Consider the following 19,047-nt stretch of genomic DNA (forward strand, 5'->3'; position numbering starts at 1 on the left):
CTTCCGAGGCTGTAAATATTTACAGGAGCAGAAAGCCTCATCTTTCTCCCGTGGAGCAGCTGGGAGTTTCGAACTGCTTACCTTGCGGTTCGCAGCCCAATTTGTAACCACTACGCTACCAGAGCTCATTATACACATATACACATATTTCCATAAATAATACCCTGTTGTGGTTGTTGCTATGGGGGGTGGGTGTCCTATTACCAGAGCACCTTAAGAAAAGAAAATATATGTACATATCTATTTAATTTCGGAGAGCTGAGTTTAAGAGAATTAAACAAAGAACAACAAGCCTGCGGTATCCAAAGCCAGTATGAAGCTGCCAGAACCCAATTTTGCTTCAGATCCTAGAGGCATGTGTCACTCTGCTCTGGGTGTAAGAGACGCAGAACAGCAGGCTTCCTGGCACTCTGGGCTCCAGCCCCTCTCCACCCACCCCTGGGGCTCCTGCGGAGACAGAAGGAGGAGCCTGGGTACCTGGCTGAGAAAGTCCTTTCAGGGGTTCTAGCAGTGAGGGTCAGAGATGGAAAGAAGAGGTAGAGGTAGGTTTTTGGTTGTTGTTGTTTTGTTGCTGTTTTTAAGGCAAACGCTCTCTGAGAAAGTACAAAAGTCGCCTCTTGGCATCCTGAGTGTAGTTTTTGGTGGTTCCTCACAGACCCTCATCATAGCAGGTCGGTCTGGAAGAAGTCCTGCCTGGATATATGGAGAACACAGGATGGTGGTGACATCACACAGATGTGCAGGTATGAAGGCACAAGCAGGTGCATGTGCACAGGTATGCCTGGTCTGAGTGCCAGGAGGCCAGGAGCATACAGGTTCAGTCTTAATGGAACAACCCACCGGCTTCTACATCCAACTGGTTTTTCCACACTTGCTGTGATGTCACTTATAGCCATTCAAGACATCTTTCACCAATCAGGCAAAAGGAGGCTTTTCGCAGGGAAAAGAAAAGCAAACAGATTACATCGGAGGCCAGTGATGTTGGGAACACATAAAGGCTTCTTTACATTGGCATCCCTGTGCTAGGACCACCAGAGACTTCTGCCGAGACCCAGGCCTTTTCCCACTGACCCCCTGGCAGCCTTTTAAAATGATGTACAACTTACTGTTTGATGACATGCTTGCTTAGCTCCTAATAATGCCCGGTGGGCCTATCTAACTTTGCTTGTTAATTATGTTGTGTGGCAAATTCAATGACAGAAACCTTCCTAGAGAATGTGTTTAGTTTAACGCCCCTCCTCCACTTTTGGCTGGGCAACATTCAAATCCTCTGTTTTACTGAGACCCAGGCAGCCCACCTGACTCAGGTGCTATGGCAGTGCAGATGACCGACCATGTTGGAGACCTTTCTGTTGAAAGCCTATCTGGGAGCATGAAGAATGAAGGGCCGGATTATGTATTGAGCATATGTACCATCCATAAAACAAGAACTTGGGGTTGAGGTTCTTTGCCCCCTGTCATGTTTGGAGTTAGTGGTATCCTTGCCTCCCTTGTGGGAGACCTGGGTTAGATTCCTGGCTAATGCAACACATGTTCAGCCACCCTGTCTATCAGTGGTGGCCCTCAAGTTACTGTTAAGCTGAGGGTCCAGATTAAGGAAGACTAGGAAGAAAGGCTTGGCGATCTACTTCCAAAATTCAGCCAATGAAACCCTATGGTTCCTAATAGTCCAATCTGCAGTACATCCTGGGGATGACTCGGGGCAAGGCAGTGTTTCTTTTTGTTGAGTCGGGGGTCACATGAATTGGGGGCTAACTCAACCACAGTTAACAACAAGGATATACTTGGGGAAGCCAAGGCTCAGAGAGATGGATCTTTTCAAGCAAAGCCCTATAGCCAGGAAGTGTTAACTCCAGGACCCAGACCCAAGTTGGACTGGCTGCAAGCCCATTTTCTTAAATGCTACATTACAGGCTGCTGACTGAGTGCTGAGAGCAAGGGAGATATTTCAGAAGTCCACAGTCTGCTGCTCCCATCATCTTCCATTCATTTCTGTCCAAATACAAACACAAACTGAACGAGCACAGTGTAGCCAGAGAGCAATATTTACCCTGACCTTAAAGCTGCCACTCCAGGCCTGATTGATTTTATTAAATCTATAGCTTCTTGGGCTGAATAGCAAAGAAACAAGGAAATGATCTGTTGAATAATTCTTAGAGAGAGAGACAGGACCAGCATAAACACACTGTTGTTGTTAAGAGCCATCAAGTAGTTCCAACTCATAGCGACTCTCTATAGGGTTTCCGAGGAACGGCTGGTGGGTTTGAACTATCGACCTTGTGGTTTGCAGTCCAGTGCTGATCCTACAGTGCCACACCAGGAGTCCATAAACACACTTGTTGTTGTTGTTAAGTGTTGTCGAGTTGAGTCTGACTCATAGTGACCCTGTACAGTGTTTCCAAGAAGCAGCTGGTGAGTTTGAACTGCTGACCTTGTTGTTCAAACTGACCTTGCAGTCCAGCACATTAACCCACAGTGCCACACCAGAACGCCTATAAATGCACTGCTGTTGTTGTTGTTGCTATTAAGTGCTGTTGAGTCAATTCCAACTCCTAGCAACCCTGTATAGGGTTTCCAAGGAGCAATTGTTGAATTTGAACCCTCGACCTTGCAATTCAAACTGACCTTTCAGTCCAGTACATTAACCCACCGTGCCTCACCACAGTGAGAATTAAACTGAGGAACTCGATGTCCAACTACCTTTTGAGTGAAGGTCACAGTAGATAGTAAAGCTATTTATGAAGATTAATTATGAAAGCCAACTAAAGACTATTTGTCTCCAAATAGGACTGAGGTCTCTGGTTGAATAAAAATTCCTAGTTCTCAAAAAGGTAAATCTTTCATCAGAAAAATTTAGTTTTTTTTTCTAGCCAAGATCACTGGGTCTTTTACACTCTGCTTCCAAAACCCCAGACCAGGACTCACTTTTCATTTTAGTTCCAACCCTAAGACTAAGTGCTATGAACCACTCATATGTCCACTACACATGAAAGTGTATGAGGATGGGGTGGGGGGCCCCAAGGAAAGCATGTGTACTGAACATGTCCAACTATTAAAGAGAATCTGTTAAACTATCAGAGCAGGGAGCAGTGTCCACACCCCGCCATGAGACCCTGACTTTCACAAGGATCCAGACTTGAGCTGCCTCATCTGTAAATTGGATTAATCCTTTCTCATTCCCACCATACAAGGGATCTGGAAGGAATAAATGGTAGTAAAAAAGCAAACACATTTAAATGCTTTAAGTCTTTTAGCAGATGGGGCTGGAGGAATGTAAGATGCTACACAGCATGATACAGCAAAACAAACGCTGGGGGAGGGGGCAGTGCCTGGGGTCCCGGTCCTGGTGCTGCTCCCACAGAGCCATTAGTTGGCCTGTGTCCTTTCCTTGAAAAAGAGGAGTGGGGTGAGCTACGTTGTGAATTGCTATTGTCTGTCCTGCTCTTTCACTCCTCCCGTTACCCTTCCACAGTGAGGTGTGGTCACAGCCTAATTGGTGCCCAGGGAAGGAAGCCTAAGGGCAGTCGCTGCCTGAGGCTGGGGTTCCTGCCCAGCTGTGTTTCAACTGGCAATCTCCATCCTTGAAGGCTGGGATTTCACAATGTCCCTCCACGAACTATGCAGGTGGAGTCTGACTCAGCAGCTTGGCAAGGTCTGGCCCCCTCAGAGCTCCAGGATGGGCAGAATGGAAACCAGCAGCCACCAAAGATGCCCGCAGTCCACCCAGATGAAGAAGACTACCGGCACAAGTGCTCAGTCATACAAAGGCTATTCAAATCCGTAACTAACACGAGACCTCTGAGATGGGCTAGCCTTTCCATCCAGGCCCTGTCCATCCAGGCCCACTTGTCCTACATACACCTGGCAGGGTGGCAGCACCTGTGTCCCTGGGAAGTCAGGTGGGCCAAAAGCTCAGCATTAAACACCAGGTGCTCCTCTCCCATGAGAACGGCCACTAGAGAGAGACCTTGGGACCCCAGCCCTTCTGAGCAAGCCCAGCTAGAGAGGCTTGGACCTACCACGAGCCAGCCGGGCCTCACTCCGGAACGGCCACAGAATCTGGAGTTTCTCGGATGCCGAGCGGCTCTTGGGGAGCCTGCGGAAGAGGCGCTGGAGCCGCTTGGTGGCTGATCCGAAGCAGGCGGCAGCCGCCTCCTCATCCCGGCCCTCTGTCATCCCGGCTGAAGATCAATAGCTTCTCTCTAGGTCTGGCGTCAGGGCTGCACTGATGGGGGGGTGGGGGGTTGTCACTGGCCCACAGAAGGATCTGGGCTTGGTGTGGGGACTGAGGTGAGCCTGGGCTTTGACCAAATCAGTCCAACATCACTGTTCTCCCAAAGGCAGTGGCAGGCACCTGGGACCTTGCACTTCACCAGCACAGACCAAACGATGTCTACTTGTTCCCAGTCTAGGTTCTCTCCCTCCACCTCCCCCACTGGAAAACTTTCTATTCCTGGGGCTTTTAGCCTGATAAGATAAAAATGCCCCCACCAAGCAGGCTGCAGCAAAGAGCCTGCCCTGAGTCTCGCTTCTCAGTAGCGCCTGCAAGTCTGAAAATCAATGTCTCCAAAGTTTCAACAGACGACAGAAGTGATCGGTTACCTCACACCGTGTTTCTGGCCCAAGAGCTCATTAATGGATTTCTTTGGGGATGGTGGATTAATAATGCTTTACCAGCTTTATAGGCCCCCCTGGGGACCTCTGGGGTTAATTCACATCCTCTCATGCTAAGCAGAAGACAGCGAGGAGAGCTGCAGTTTTCAGCTGCCCTGACCCATAAAGAAACAGTGTTCCTTTAAGAGAATCTGATCATTTATCTTGAGTCTCAAAAACCAGGTACCAGAGCAGAGAAGAGGTGACAGGCAAAAGTGGAGGATGCTACGGAATGCAAGAGGAGGAAAGAGAACAGAAGGAGTAGAGTCTCTCACCAAAAAAGCAGAAATATTGTGTCCTTGAATACCGGGACCTCAGATGTACCTCCACAAACTATGCAGGTGACAGGTGTCCCACTCCGACTTCCAGGAGCAGCTAATTCGTATTGGAAAGTTCCTGGAGGCATTGTCATCCAGGCCAAGACACAAAAGACCACTGAGAGGAGGCATCTTCTCCCAGAGCATTCCAGAACTAGCTGCCAGTGAATGCCAATTTGAGATGGAAGGACACTTACTTAGAGGAAGCACAGCTCAGAGGACTTGAACACTCGGGAGTTCAGGTGGGAGGTGTTTCCCCTTGCTGTCACCAACCCTTGGCTCAATCCCCTTGCACTGTAGTCTCCTGCCCCCCAGTCAAAGAGAATGCTGAATCGCATTCTATCCCCAAGGGGAGCCTCTTGAGCCTTTTTAGAGAAGGAAATATTGATAAAAAATGTAAGCCGCACTGATCCTCCAAATTGTTGTTGTTGTTGTTATGTGCCGTGGAGTCGGTTCCAACTCATAGCGACCCTGTACAGGGTTTCCGAGGCTGTAAATCTTTACCGGAGCAGAAAGCCTTGTCTTTCTCCCACGGAACAGTTGGTAGTTTGGAACTGCTGACCTTGCAGTTAGCAGCCCGATTTGTAACCACTACGCTACCAGAGCTCCTTGATCCTCCAAATAAGCTTCCCTATTACCTGCCCTTCTTGTGGAGAATGTGGCCAGGAGACCGTCAGGTTTAGATGCCTCAGTTGATGACACAACAGTAAGACTCATTTGTAAGTGCAATATAAAAGCACATTGCTTATACATCATTATTTAACAAAGGAAGGCCCCATAGTGCTACCCTGCCTCTAGCCTGGACACAAGGGATTGGTTCCTTCACCCTCAGGGAGTTTGGGCTGCCAACTCTAGTTTCTTTGGCAAGGAGACTGAGTGGTTCAAGTGGTTTGTCAGTGGAGTCCTGGTGTGGCACTGTGGGATAATGCACTGGCTCACAAAGTTGGTTTGAAATGCAAGGTCAGCGGTTCAAACTCACCAGCCGCTCCTCAGAAACCCTACACAGAGTCAGTGGCTATAAGTGGAAACTGACTTGACAGCACTTAACAACAATAACTATGCTAACTAGAAGGATGACGGTTGGAATCCATGCAGCAGTGCCGTGCAAGAAAGGCCTGGTGAAACAGGCCTCTGTTAACACATGGGGTTGCTATGTGTTGACGGCAGCTAACAACAAGAAGTTACCTAGCAACCACGCCTCAGAAGAGAGACATGACTGAGTCCAGGTCCTGAAAGATCACTTGAGACCATGAAGCCAGGGTTGGAAGACAAGCTCCTTGTCCCACCCCAACTCCGATCCTTGTACACAGATGTCCAAGAGAGTATGGGTTGAGCCAGACAAGGGAAGGCATTCCCATTCCAGCTGCCCCCTCTCAGACTGGAGAACACAAATACATGACACATATGAGTCACATGTCATGGGGCAAGAGTCCTTTCCGAATGACCCATTTGGGTTCACAGACTTGCCAACTTCACAGCAGAAAAGAATTGGAAACATTAAACATGGGGCTTCGGGAGGCTCTAGAATCCTTCCTTACTCCTGACCCTTTGCAAACTGGGCAGATGTTCTATTGTAAGTATAGTTTGAAGAGAGCACAATTTAGAGGCAGAGGAATGCTTGCAATGGCCTCTTGCTGCCCCTTGACATTGAACCCTTGACCCCATGCCCTCCACGCTGACGGAGCACTCAATGAAGGCCCAATATATTTAGAAGAAACAGGCATCATACTTAACTGCTGAGATTTTAATATAATCTCACCTTGAAACACTAGTTACATAAAGGTGCCTCCAGGTAGATTTAAAAAAACAACAACACTCAGCATTAGGAAGAGATCTTCGCGCATGGCATCCTCAACCCTGTCTCTGAAACCTTTCAGGTTACCATTGAAATCTGTGGTTCTTGTTGAATAGTAAGGCATCTCTGAGGGTATTCTTGGTTTTTAGAAAAATACCTTCCTCAGTTACAAAAAGGTCATAATTGTTTCAGCAGAAACCACAAAACCTTTACCTTCCCTTTCAACTTGAATAGAAAACTCAGCCTCTTGCAAGTCAGCAAAAAAAAAACGGGATGATACTGCTTCCTAAATGAGATTCTGACCTGGGGAAACATCCAAGTCGGAGCTGGGGTATGTGGGGGCTCTCCCCATATTTACTGCCCCCATGCCACCCACCACCCCTCACCTCAACATGGCCACACACTGACTGGAATTCCAGACCAAAGTCCAGCCTGCAAATCCCAGTTTACCTTCCAGTCCTTAGTCACCTCTTGTTCACCTATTTGACCTCTCTGGGACCCATCCTATTAGTTTTGCTCTGGGTCCTGGTTAACCCTGTGTCATGAACCCTGACAATCAGTTCATGGCAGGAGAGACATGGGGCAGAAACAGTCACACTTAAAGATCTTCTACCTGCATTTCCACACTCACCCTCTGTATATGAAGGGGACCTCTAGGGTGGGAGGTTAGGGAGAAACACACTTGTTTGTTTTTATCTTGGAATTTAGGAAAATTTCACCCTCTGTTTAAAGAGCTGATGATGTACTCAAAAGATGAGGACAGGCTTAAGTAGAGCCAATTCTCAGGCATGGACTGACTCTCTAAAACCAGCATACGGCTCACCCACCCCTTGGCTCACCCTCCTCTTTTTCTTGTGTACCTCTTTTTGGGACATTTCATTGTTCACTGGCAGAAGAGAGGTAGATGAAGAGAGCAACTCAATGTACTCGTATGTTTAATGACATTAGCTCATATGGTAAAATGCAGTGTTGGGTGCTGGTGACTTTGCCTACTAATGAGTTAGTTTACCTTAGACAAGCTATCTGGCTGCCCTGAATGCTGTGTCTCCTCATCTATGAAGTGTCTATGATTAAACCAGCCCAGTCCTGATGTGGGGCAGTAGGATAAGCACTGAACCCCAAGGACGGTTTGAATCGCATGGCTGGTAGTTCATATTTACCAGCTGCACCTTAGAAATCCTAAACAGGATTGCTATGAGTTGGAATCTACCTCACAAAGTAGTCCCTGGGCAGTGTAAACGATTAACATGCTCAAAAGGTAGGCGGTCCAAGTTCATCCAGAAGTACCTCAGAAGAAAGGTCTGGTGATCCACTTACCAAAATAATCAGCCACTGAATACCCTACAAAGCACAGTTCTATTCTGACACACATGGGGTCACCGTGAGTCAGAAACAACATGACAGCTACTGGCTTACCAATCTCACACAGGCACTAGAAGCTTAACAGAGCCAGAGCCAGGGCACATGAAAATCCTTTATATACAGACAACAAGAATTAAAGTTATCTCACTTCCCTCGAATTCTTGGCCATTTTCAACTCCTTAGATTCTGTATAGCATGAATATTTCCATCCTTGAAGGTTCACAGAATACCATCTTCTCTATCTTCAGCAAATACCATAATAATTCTTCCCTAGATCCCACATTCAGTAGAAACAAAACATAAAAGGATTAACAACAACAACAAAAAAGACAAGCAAAGAACATCACTCTTCCTTTAGGGCTGGCTCTTGTGAACCTGCTGTCTGATTTCATGAACCTGTGCTCTAATTTCTTACAGGCAGTGGGTCCATCTCAGCCAAGCTTTTCTAGCAGCATCAGCCAATAGCCACTGCAGACATCCTACCTGCCCTAGAAAGGTGTTTGTTCAAGGAACAGGAAAGGGAGCACAAGGTGGGTGCAGGCCATCCATTGAAAAGTCAACACAGCCCAGCCCACTGTGGCCATAGGCAAGTGTCATATGAAGTCACTGGCCTGCGCCCAGGGATACACAGGAATGAACAACACCACGCTTCCTACAAATCCACAGCACAGCGTCACGCTTCCCCGTGCTGTCCCTGAATTGGGCCAGGGCAATAGGTGTGGGAAGGAGGTCCTGAAAACAATCTAGAACCTGCTAAAGCTCCCAGAGGTCACCAGGCTCTGAGATACTCCCAACAACCCATCTTTAGCCAGAATGGGGCATTGTCTACCAGGAAGCTGCATATATAGATGTCTGGTAGCGTAGTGGTTATGAATCGGGCTGCGAACCGCAAGGTCAGCAGTTCAAAACTACCAGCTGCTCCGCGGAAGAAAGATGAGGCTTTCTGCTCCCGTTAAGATTTACAACCTCAGAAACCCTGTACAGGATCGCTATGAGTCGGAACCGACTCTACGGCACATAACAACAACAACAACAGGGGCCAAGGGGAGTCCCCGATGTTCTTCCTCTTTCCTTTCTAAAAAGGGCAAATAATAATTACAGCTACACCCCTTCCCCCTATGCCCCTAACCCAAATACCACAGATTTCCCTGGGGGTTCATTCATCATGAGCTTTCTCTGTTCTAGGAGCCACAGGCAGGCTGGAACAGACCCACGGGGCGCTCCCGGAGCCCCCCTCAGCACAATCATGGGTAGTTCAGAGAACACCCAAATATTACCTCCTTAGGACTGTGGCCTGGGGGCAGGCCTATTCATCCCTATCCCCCAGTGTTGATTTCATTCCACTTCAATCAGTGCCCCCAGGGAATCCTGACTTCTGACCTCAGGCCTCCACTGTCTCATTCCTTCTCCAAAGCCTCCAAGTTGGCTCAGCTCCTTCTCAACTCTGATATCCGCCCGGAACATGTGGAGAAAAACTTGCCAAAACTCTTGGAAAAAACCTGAAAGTGACTAAATGTGAAAATCATCGCCCCAGTCAGGGCTGGCCTCCTTGGACCCAACCAGGCCAGGGAGAGAAGGAGGGACCCAGAAATCATCCTTCTTCCATTACTGGCCCAGTTCTGTAGTCAAATGAGAGGGGAGATACACTTACCTGCTTCACACACCCACAAATCCGCACCCACCCAAGAGTCCTCAGTTTGCCATCTCAGGAATGCGGACAGGAAAGCCCAGAGACTTGTTTACAGGTTCCTCATCTGCCTTAATCATACCCTGGGCAGGGCAAGTATGGCAAGCAGCTCCCACCCATGGGGAAACTGAGGAATGTGGGGTAGGTGTGGGGCGCTAGAGACCGGCCCAGGGAGAGAGCACTCCTGGAGCAAGAGCTGGGCTCTATCATCACTGAGACAGGTGGGCACTTTTACACAGGAAGCTGGCTGGGAGACCAAAGGAGGGCCTGGGATAACCATGAGCCTTGCAGACCACTGGTGTTAACCCCACCTGAGAGATGGGTATGTAACACTTCCAAAGAAACATCCCTGAACTCTGTGTGAAGCTATTGTTGTGATGCCTCTGACAGTAAGCAGGAAAACACTATGGGCTCTTCAGAGAAGAAGCAGGACTGACTTGTGAGGAATTCTTTCTGTGTTCATTCCCAGACCTGGGCTGGGTCTGGAAGGAGCCTCAGAAGCCTCAGTCATTCTCCGGGGGTGGGTGTGTGGGTGGGGGGAACCTCTGGCCCCTGACAGGCACATACACACGCCACAAACAAGAGCCTGGTCCCCTGAGGCATAATAAATTCACTTCACCAGGCAGGCAGGGGCCCAGGGTGGGGTTGGGGTTCTCTTTTCCCTTGGGCTGGGCACAAGCCGATTAACCAGTAAACTTGGGGGAGACACAAGAGGATCTCAGACCAAAGAGGCAATGCTAAGGGGAGATGTCACTAGGCTTCTATCTAATAACTCCACAGGATCAGCAGGCGAACAGACTCGGTCATTACCAAGTCTAATTAGGCTGGCAGACAAGTGGCATTAATCATTTTTGACTGTACCTGTAATTCAAGCCCCCCCTTACTCTATAATCAGAAAATTCCATGCTCTGATGAATGGGGAGGTGCGGGGGCGGCATCAAGCTTATGTCTGATCCTTTCACTTTCGTCTTTGGAGACGACAGGAAGCAAAAAGAAGAAGAAATAGGGAGGGAGTCTGGGGACTTTCAAAGCATTCCAGGCCCTTTCCTTGTCCCCAAACACAAACACACCAGTAAGACTTTTCCCAAAAAGAAGATCCTGCTTAGGGCCAGGGGCGGGGGAAGGGCTTGGGGGAGGGAGATTCCACCACATCTTTAACAACAAAACATCCAAGTCAGTGTTTAATTTTCCTAACCTCGAAAGCCAAACAAGGACTAAATCAATGAAAACACTTCAGGCCTCTCAGTTCAGTGCTGGACAAAAAGACCTGCACCCAAGGAAAAGTCAGGAACCTCAGTGCTACACAGGACACTTTGCAAGAGGCCTGAAACCTTTCTTTGCTATCCAACCGAACCCAAACAGGTTAGCATGGAGTTGACTCCAACCCAAGGCATCCCCATGTGTTGCAGAGTAAGACTGTGCTCCATGGGTTTTCATGGTGGTGACATTTCAAAAGCAGTTTGCCAGGTCTTTCTTCTGAAGTACCTCCAGTGGGTTTGAACCATCAAGCTTTGAAACAGTAGCACAGACCTTAACTACCCAGAGTCTTTACTTTTCTGCTATTTTCTACGCCTGTCAAGAATTACAGCCTCGGAAACCCTATGAAGGGTCACTATGAATCAGAACCGACTCCACAGCACACCACCACCACCACCACAAGAAGTCAGTCTTCCAGTAGCCCCTTCGGCAAAGAACTCCTAATAAGGGTGGGTCTGCAGGATCTGGTGGCTTTTGTACAGGCCCAAAGAGTTGGGTCAAACCCAATCATGACTGCAGTGACAAGACAGCACTAGGGAGGCCAGGCAAGGGGATCAATCCAATGGCTGCACGGCAAACCTGAGTGTTCGAACCACCACCAACACCCATCACAGGAGGAGAAGGTTTAAATGAGGAGCCCCAGGCACTCCGGTGAGCCCTGTAATTCCAACCACTAAACATTTCATAGCCTCAAACTACACCCTGCGAAGAGGCACTGCCTTTAGGAACAGACAGGAGGCAACTGGCTCACTAGCAGCACAGGGAAGACACGGTATGGCTAAGCATTCCCTCCACAATATTAAAGTTGGACTTAGGTTTTCCCACCTGACAGACCATTCCCTGGACAGTACACATTTAGAACCACCACACATCTGTGAGTTTGCTATACTGTGGTGGCATTCATGTTGCTAAGATGCTGGAAGCTCTGCCACTAGTATTTCAAATACAGGGAATCCTGTGAGAGTCAGAACTTGACGTGACTGCCTTGTTTTTCCAGGTCTTAAAAGTTTCCTGCCTTTGACAGGGTGTCATCTTACCACTTTCCAATTGCCTGTTTTTAATGGAAGATATTTGAGCTTTCCTTCTCTGACAAGTTTTTGTCTTATATGTTGTTATTATTGTTAGGTGTCATTGAGTTGGTACCAACTCAAAGTGACCCTATGAACAACAGAACAAAACACTGCCCGATCCTGGGCCAACTTCAAAATCGTTGCTACATTTGAGCCCACTGATGCGGCTACTGGCCAATCCATCTTGTTGGGAGTCTTCCTCTTTTTCTCTGACCCTCCACTTTACCAAACATGATATCCTTCTCCAGGGACTGGTCCCTCCTGATGCTGATTTATATAAGTTCTGGTTTTTGCAGGTTTTACCATACCAGCTAAATCACCCTTGATGGACAGGTTTCAGTGAACCTTACAGACTAAGACTAGGAAGAAAGGCCTGGTGATCTGTTTTTGAAAATCAGCCAATGAAAACTTTTGGGATCATAACAAAATACTGCCTGACATAATGTTGGAGGCCACTCAAAACAGACAATGGGCGTGAGCATGTAAAGATGGTATAGGACCGGACAACATTTCATTCTGTTGTACATAAATAAGCTCTGGTAATGTAGTGTGCCTAAAGTACTCTGGTACAGTATTTACAGTCGGGCTGCTAACCTCAAGGTCAGCAGTTTCGTGGCAGAAAGATGAGGCTTTCTGCTCCCATAAAGATTGGAAACCCTATAAAGGGTCACTATGGGTCGGAACAGACTCCACAGCACACCACCACCAACATGAAAGTCAAAACAATTTTACAGCAACTAACAAAATGACGTTTAGTAAGGGTGGATGTATATGGTTCAGGATGGTGGGTTTGTATATCCACCAAAACGGGATGAAAGGTAAAAGGTCAGCTCTCTGTGCCTTCTACAGAAAACAGAATCCATGAAGCAAGGAATATTCTCTTGAGAACAAAGCCAAAGAGCAGCGGGTTAGTTTCTCCAGCTATCTGCTGTTTACTATTCCCTCCTGCAACACTAGAAATAAATTTTCAACAGCAGCACCCCAAAACACATGCACACATTCACCCAATCTCTCTCTGTGTCTCTCTCCACCAATCCCACTGGATTTCTCCTCTATCCGGCAAACTGATTTCTTTAATCCTAGAAATTAGTATTAACTCCAAATTCTCCTGTTGGCAAATTGGGGATTAATCAGTTCTCAGCTAAAGATCTTAAAGTAGGAGTAAGCTTATGTTAAGATGAACTTGCACTAAAAAGGCAGGCAGACAGTGGGAGGAAAGCTTTCTGAAAGTTTCCCTTATTAAAAGCCCAGTTTGCCAACATGACTTCCACTCAGCACCAGCCTCCTGCTCAGACAGATGTCACTGACATGCCCACTGCCCTTCTGTTTGCTTCCAAAAGCCGGAGATTTATTAGTATAAATAAGCCAGTGCTTTCATTGACCACCATTTCTTTCTTATGACTATGCTCTGTGCCAGGCACTTTGTTAGGCACAGATAATACAAATACAGAGAGCGGGTAACCTGGTGACCTCTAAGTCATTGTTGTCAAGTGCTGTAGAGTCTATTCTGACTGATAGTGATCCTATGCACAAGAGAACGTAACAGCAACTGGTCCTGGGCCATCCTCACAACTGCTGCTAAGCTCAAACCCACTGCTGCTGCCACTGTGACAATCTATCTCATTGGGGGGTCTTCCTCTTTTTCTGTCCCTCCACTTTACCAAGCATGATATCCTTCTCCAGGGACTGGTCCCTCCTGATATATGTCCAAAGTATGAGAGTCCAAGTCTAGCCATCTTGGCTTCTAAGGAATGTTCTGGTTATACTTCTTCCAACACAGATTTGTTTGTTCTTCTGGCAATTCATAGTACATTTAACATTCTTCTTCAACACCATAACTCAAATGCATCATTTCTTCTATGGTCTTCTTCATTCACTGTCTAACTTTCACATGTATATGAGGGTATTGAAAATACCATGGCTTGGGTCAGGCACACTCTGGTCCTTAAACTGAGATCTTTGCTCTTGGAAGTCACAGGAAGCACAAAAGAGACTTCTCGGCCACAGTGATCTCTCCTAAGGAGACTCAGTATCTTCACTTCCTAAGATGCTCACAGGACTCTTTGCCCCTGCTCCCACGCCCACTGCCTTAGCCCAGAAACCAGGCAGAGTTTGAAAACAGTACGCACTGCTGGGAAAGGCAATGCCAAGAGGTTATCAGGAGCCTAGACAAGGTAAGTTATTGCACAGGCTGGTGGACAGGAGGGGGATTCATAATAACAATGGCATAAAATACTCATATTGCATCTCGCAGGCACTGCTTTAAGTGCCTCACCTGTATGACCTCATTTGATCCTTAACATTAACCTGACAAACTAGATGATACTATGATCCCATCTTTTAACTACAGAAATGAAGACACAGATGCCCAGGGTCACGTAGTAACCTAAGTAAGTGACAGAAGCAGGATTCTAATCACTACACAGTATCAGTTTTTAAAAGTCATACTGTGAATATTCCTGGATGGCACAGGAAGTCTACACATAGCTGGTAACTGAAAAGTTAGCGGTTCAAACCCACCCAGAAGGTCCTCAGAAGAACCATACCTGGCGACATTTCTCCAAATGAACACATACATCAGAAAATGAACACCTTCACAATAAAATTCATATTTTGCTTGGTGAGTTGGCCCTGTCAGCCCTAATTTGCATAGCAGAACACTTGTCAACTGTTCCCATCCAGCCACAGGTTCACAATGAATTATATATTAATAATAGTACAGAGAGACTCCTCTCTTAATTCCAGCTCTGCCCCCTCTGGTGTTCAAACATTCTGACACAGAGGAGCAGGGTATTAAACTATAGGGGTGGGGGTGGGGGGCCGGCAGTGAGGATGGAGCTTAGAAGTCTAGGAAAGTGAAGAGACTGGCAAGTCACACAAGGTCAAAAGTATTGTCCATGGACCTGGGTCTCACTGCTTCCAGAACTAATGAACTGCTCAAATAAACAAACAATTCAAACACCAAAGTGAGGATCCCAGTTGCCATCGAGGTGATTCTGATTTATGGCGACCCCATTGTGTCAGTAGAATTTTACTCCAGAGGGATGTCAACGGCTTTCGTCTCTTGGAAACAGACTTACAGGCCTTACTTCAGAGGTGATTTGAACCACCAACCTTTGGTTATTACATAATCAGAGACTAGCATGCATTTGGAGTTCGGGTGTAGCACTGTGAGTTAATGCACTGGACTACAAAGTTGGTTTGAACCACAAGGTCAGTGGTTCAAGTTCACAAGCCGCTTCCCAGAAATCCTATACAGCAGGATCATTATGGATTGGAACCTACTCAATGGCACTTAAGAACAACAACAACATGCATATGCAAACACACAAAGATACACCCTTGACACTTATGTACACAAACAAATGAATAAAAATCAACCATGTTTAAATGTTCAACATTTGATAGTTCCCAAAAGACTTGATGTAAACTAGAATTCTAATGAAGCAAATCTCCTGGGATCGCAACACAATAAAATAAAAAAAGCCCTCATGTGTTATTGGGTAAGCGCTGGGCTGCTAACTGCAAGACTGGCAATTGAAACCCACTGGTTGTTCCCAGTGGACAAGATGAAGCTTTCTGTTCCTGGAAAGACTCACAACCTTGGAAATCCTAAGCAGGGTTGCTGTGAGTTGGGGCAGACCCGAGGGCAGTGGGTTGGGTTGGGTTTGCTATAGTGAGGACACAGCCTCTCTTCCTGTTTAGAGGCTTGGTGGGCACAGTAAAGGACCCCAGAATCCACTGACAGGTTGCATTCAATTCTAAAGAAAGTCAGGGGTGTTGACGAAGTGACTGACTGCAGCCCTCCACACTCAACACGTGGGTGTGCCTCTATAACTTTCACAGCACCCACTTTTTTCCTCCAGTCTCCCACTCCTCACTTGACCCTGGCTCCCAGTCTGGGCTTTCCTTGTCTGCTGCCTGCTGCAGTGGGAGCCACTGTGCTCAAGCCAGCTGTGGCCTCTAGGGAGCGGAAAGAGGGAGTTTTCCTGTCATGGAAGGAGTTGCGGCAGAACAGTGCTGCATTGGATAGGAGATGTGATACTGCTCTCCTGGGAGAAGGGCCTCTGCAGAAAGATGCAAACCACAACCCATTTCAACAGATGCTTGTATGAGGTTGTGCTTTTATCTGTGCTTCAGATATTTAAAAAGCCTATTTAAACAGAGAAGCACAAGCCTATGGATCTTGTCTGTTAAAGGAGGCAACAGCAAATGGGGTGGGAAGGAGGCCATCCATTAAAGGCACTTAACTATGTTGTTGTTGTCCTATGCCGTGGAGTTGATTCTGACAATGTTGTTTGTTGTTAAGTGCCTTCGAGTTGGTTCTGACTCACAGTGACCCTGTATAGGCTTTCCGAGGAGCAGCTGGTGAGCTTGAAACACATACCTTGTGGTTCAAACTGACTTTGCAGCCCAGCGCATTTGCCTACACTGCCATACCATATCAGACTCCAATTCTGAATATGATTGTTGGAGATTATGTGCCGTGGAGTTGGTTTCAACTCATAGCGACCCTGTACAGGGTTTCCGAGGCTGTAAATCTTTACAGGAGCAGAAAACCTCATCATTCTCCCACGGAACAGCTGATAGTTTCAAACTGCTAACCTTGAAGTTCGCAGCCCAATTCTTAACCACTAGGCTTGGAGGAAAATATTTAATAGAGCCCCACACATTTAAGCTCTACATGCCCAGTGTTGCATAGTCAGGCTTTGAAAAGAGCCTGGCTCAGTGGAGGCTGGAGGGGCTTGAGAGCCGGGGAGGATGGGACTCTGAAGGGAGCAGGGTAATTTGAGCATATGATGAACCTAGGTTGAGGGAGAGGGAAGGTAGGTCACAGCCAAACATGAGAGCGGAATCCAAAGGTTTGAGGGACCAGAGATAGAAGGCAGGAGGACACACAGGTTCTTTGAGAAGAGGGGTGTGAGCCTCAACCATTGGAGAGGGGAGCAAGCCATTTTTCTATTAACCTTAATAAGCAAGGGTCAAACGGTGTTGTTCTTAATACCAGTCTCACCCCTCCCCCAGGGCCACAGAGTGAATAACTATCACCAAAATAAAAGGGGTTCACGGGGGAGACCGCCATTAACCCCTACCTGAGTGCGAAGTGCTAGTGGACAGGGGAAGTGAGGAGTGAGGGAGGCACGCACCTGTCAGTGGAGGAATATTTATAAAACACTGAGGAACCATCCCTGGCAGTGGGCAGTCTCGAAAGGATATCGAGACCAGGAAGAGAAATATCTCCAGGGTTTACATCCCTTAGGTAATGTCGAGGTCTCTTCTGGAGTCAGGCAGAGCAAGGACGCCTCTCTTCCCGCCCCAACCTCCTGGTAGCCCCCAGGCCCCGGACTGCGGCCTTCCCGCGCCCCTCTCAGCCCGTCCCTCACACTCACTAGCACAGCGCAGCGCCTGTCGCAGAACCTCTCGGCCGCACAGGTCACACCAGGCGAGGTCGCTCCGCAACGCTAATTCGGCGAAGCGGTGTCCCTCGCCTCTCTCCGCTGGGACTCGAGGATCCTGCGGTTGCTCAAAGATGCTACGCACGTCTCGGGGTCGGGACGCCCCAGGCCGCCGCCGCAGTCTCTGCTGCAGACCAGGCCGAAGAGGGCGAGGGGGTCGGGAGGCCCGAGATTGGGGCTCCAGGTCGCCCCGGGCAGCCCTCCGGGAGCCGCGCCCCTCGTGCGCCCCGGGCGCAGTGGAGAGGGGCGCAGGGGCGCAGCGGCGTGAAGACCGGTTTTGGGGCGGCAGCGGTGGCTCTGGGTTGCCCAGTCTCTGTAGATAGCGAGGCGGTTCAGGGTCCAAGAGTAGAGAGTAGGGGCGCTGCCCGATAGCCGGGGACGCCATGGCCATGCCTAGAGACTGGCGGCAGCAGCTACCGCTCCAGCGGCTTTACTCCCGAGCCGGCCCCGAGAGAAGGGGCGGCCCCAGACCAATGCGCCTTTAAAGGGACCGCAGCCGACAGGGCGGGGCGGGGGCGGGGAGACTTCTGAGCGGCAGGAAGGACTGCCCCAGGGAACGACCGACGGCCTGATGGGTTGGGTGGGCTGGGGGTGGGGCTGAAGGTGGGGGTAGGGTGCTGTGGGGAGAGACGCCTGAGTGAGAGTGAATTTAGGGGCGCCTTCGGGAAGCATATTGGGCCACTGAAGCAACTGAGAGAGAAGTATTTCTGGAGGGTTTCTTTTCCATCGATATCCCCAACACCAGATCCACCTAACACCCTAGACCCTCAGGTGAGGACGCTGAAGCAAGCTAAGGAAGGGGGCCAGGAAGGGAGGCGACAGTCTAGATGTCAGCCCGCCTAATGCCATGCCGACCGGAGGGATGAATTTCGTACCTGCCTGTGCCTCTCACGACGCCCCCTCGCGGGCAGACCGGAAAGGGGGGGGGGTTACTTGGACCGGGAATGCCCGGACTTGCAACCCCGCGGCAGCGCCCAGTCTCATGATGCTGATAGACATCCTCACGGGGACGCTTCCCGTGCTGCCCCCGAAAAGAGAAGCCACATCCGCGTCGGGGAAGCCTGTCTTAGGCGACTTTCACTCTTAATGCATTTTCCCTGGCTCAGCAGCCCGGAGGCACTGGATGCTACTTTTCTCCAGAAGGCTGGAAATACTGTGGTCATGGGTTGGGGAAGTCAACTCCCCTCTTGGCAAAGCTGTCAGAGTCATTACTGGGTAGGCACTCTCTACCAAAAATAAATAAATAAGCCCTGCTTTGTACCTGATGTCTGCAGTTCACCTGAGGGACCCAAGAAGGGTTCTTTGTATCAGCACCTGTAATGGGATCCTGCTTGGTTGGACGTTCGGATCTTCCCATCATAATGTTTGAACCAAAACCAAAAACCTAAATTCATTGCCACCCAGTGGATTTCAACTCATGTAGACAGAGTGAAACTGTCCCCATAGGGTT

At 48.5% G+C, this 19,047-nt stretch overlaps 1 protein-coding gene across 1 annotated transcript in view; it reads right to left on the reverse strand.

Annotated features, from left to right (window-relative positions):
• The window catches only part of RASSF5 (Ras association (RalGDS/AF-6) domain family member 5), a 107,739-nt gene extending 89,687 nt beyond the window's left edge, over positions 1-18,052 (reverse strand). Inside the window, exon 1 of the mRNA XM_006834065.1 lies at positions 17,532-18,052. Within this exon, the coding sequence (XP_006834128.1) occupies positions 17,532-17,988 (457 nt within the window). The 5' untranslated portion in view covers positions 17,989-18,052. The remainder of the gene's footprint in view (positions 1-17,531) is intronic.
• Between the last annotated feature and the right edge of the window lie 995 nt (positions 18,053-19,047).

Source organism: Chrysochloris asiatica, unplaced genomic scaffold, assembly GCF_000296735.1.
Source record: "Chrysochloris asiatica unplaced genomic scaffold, ChrAsi1.0 scaffold00009, whole genome shotgun sequence".
In the NCBI taxonomy this organism is placed as follows: Eukaryota; Metazoa; Chordata; class Mammalia; order Afrosoricida; family Chrysochloridae; genus Chrysochloris; species Chrysochloris asiatica.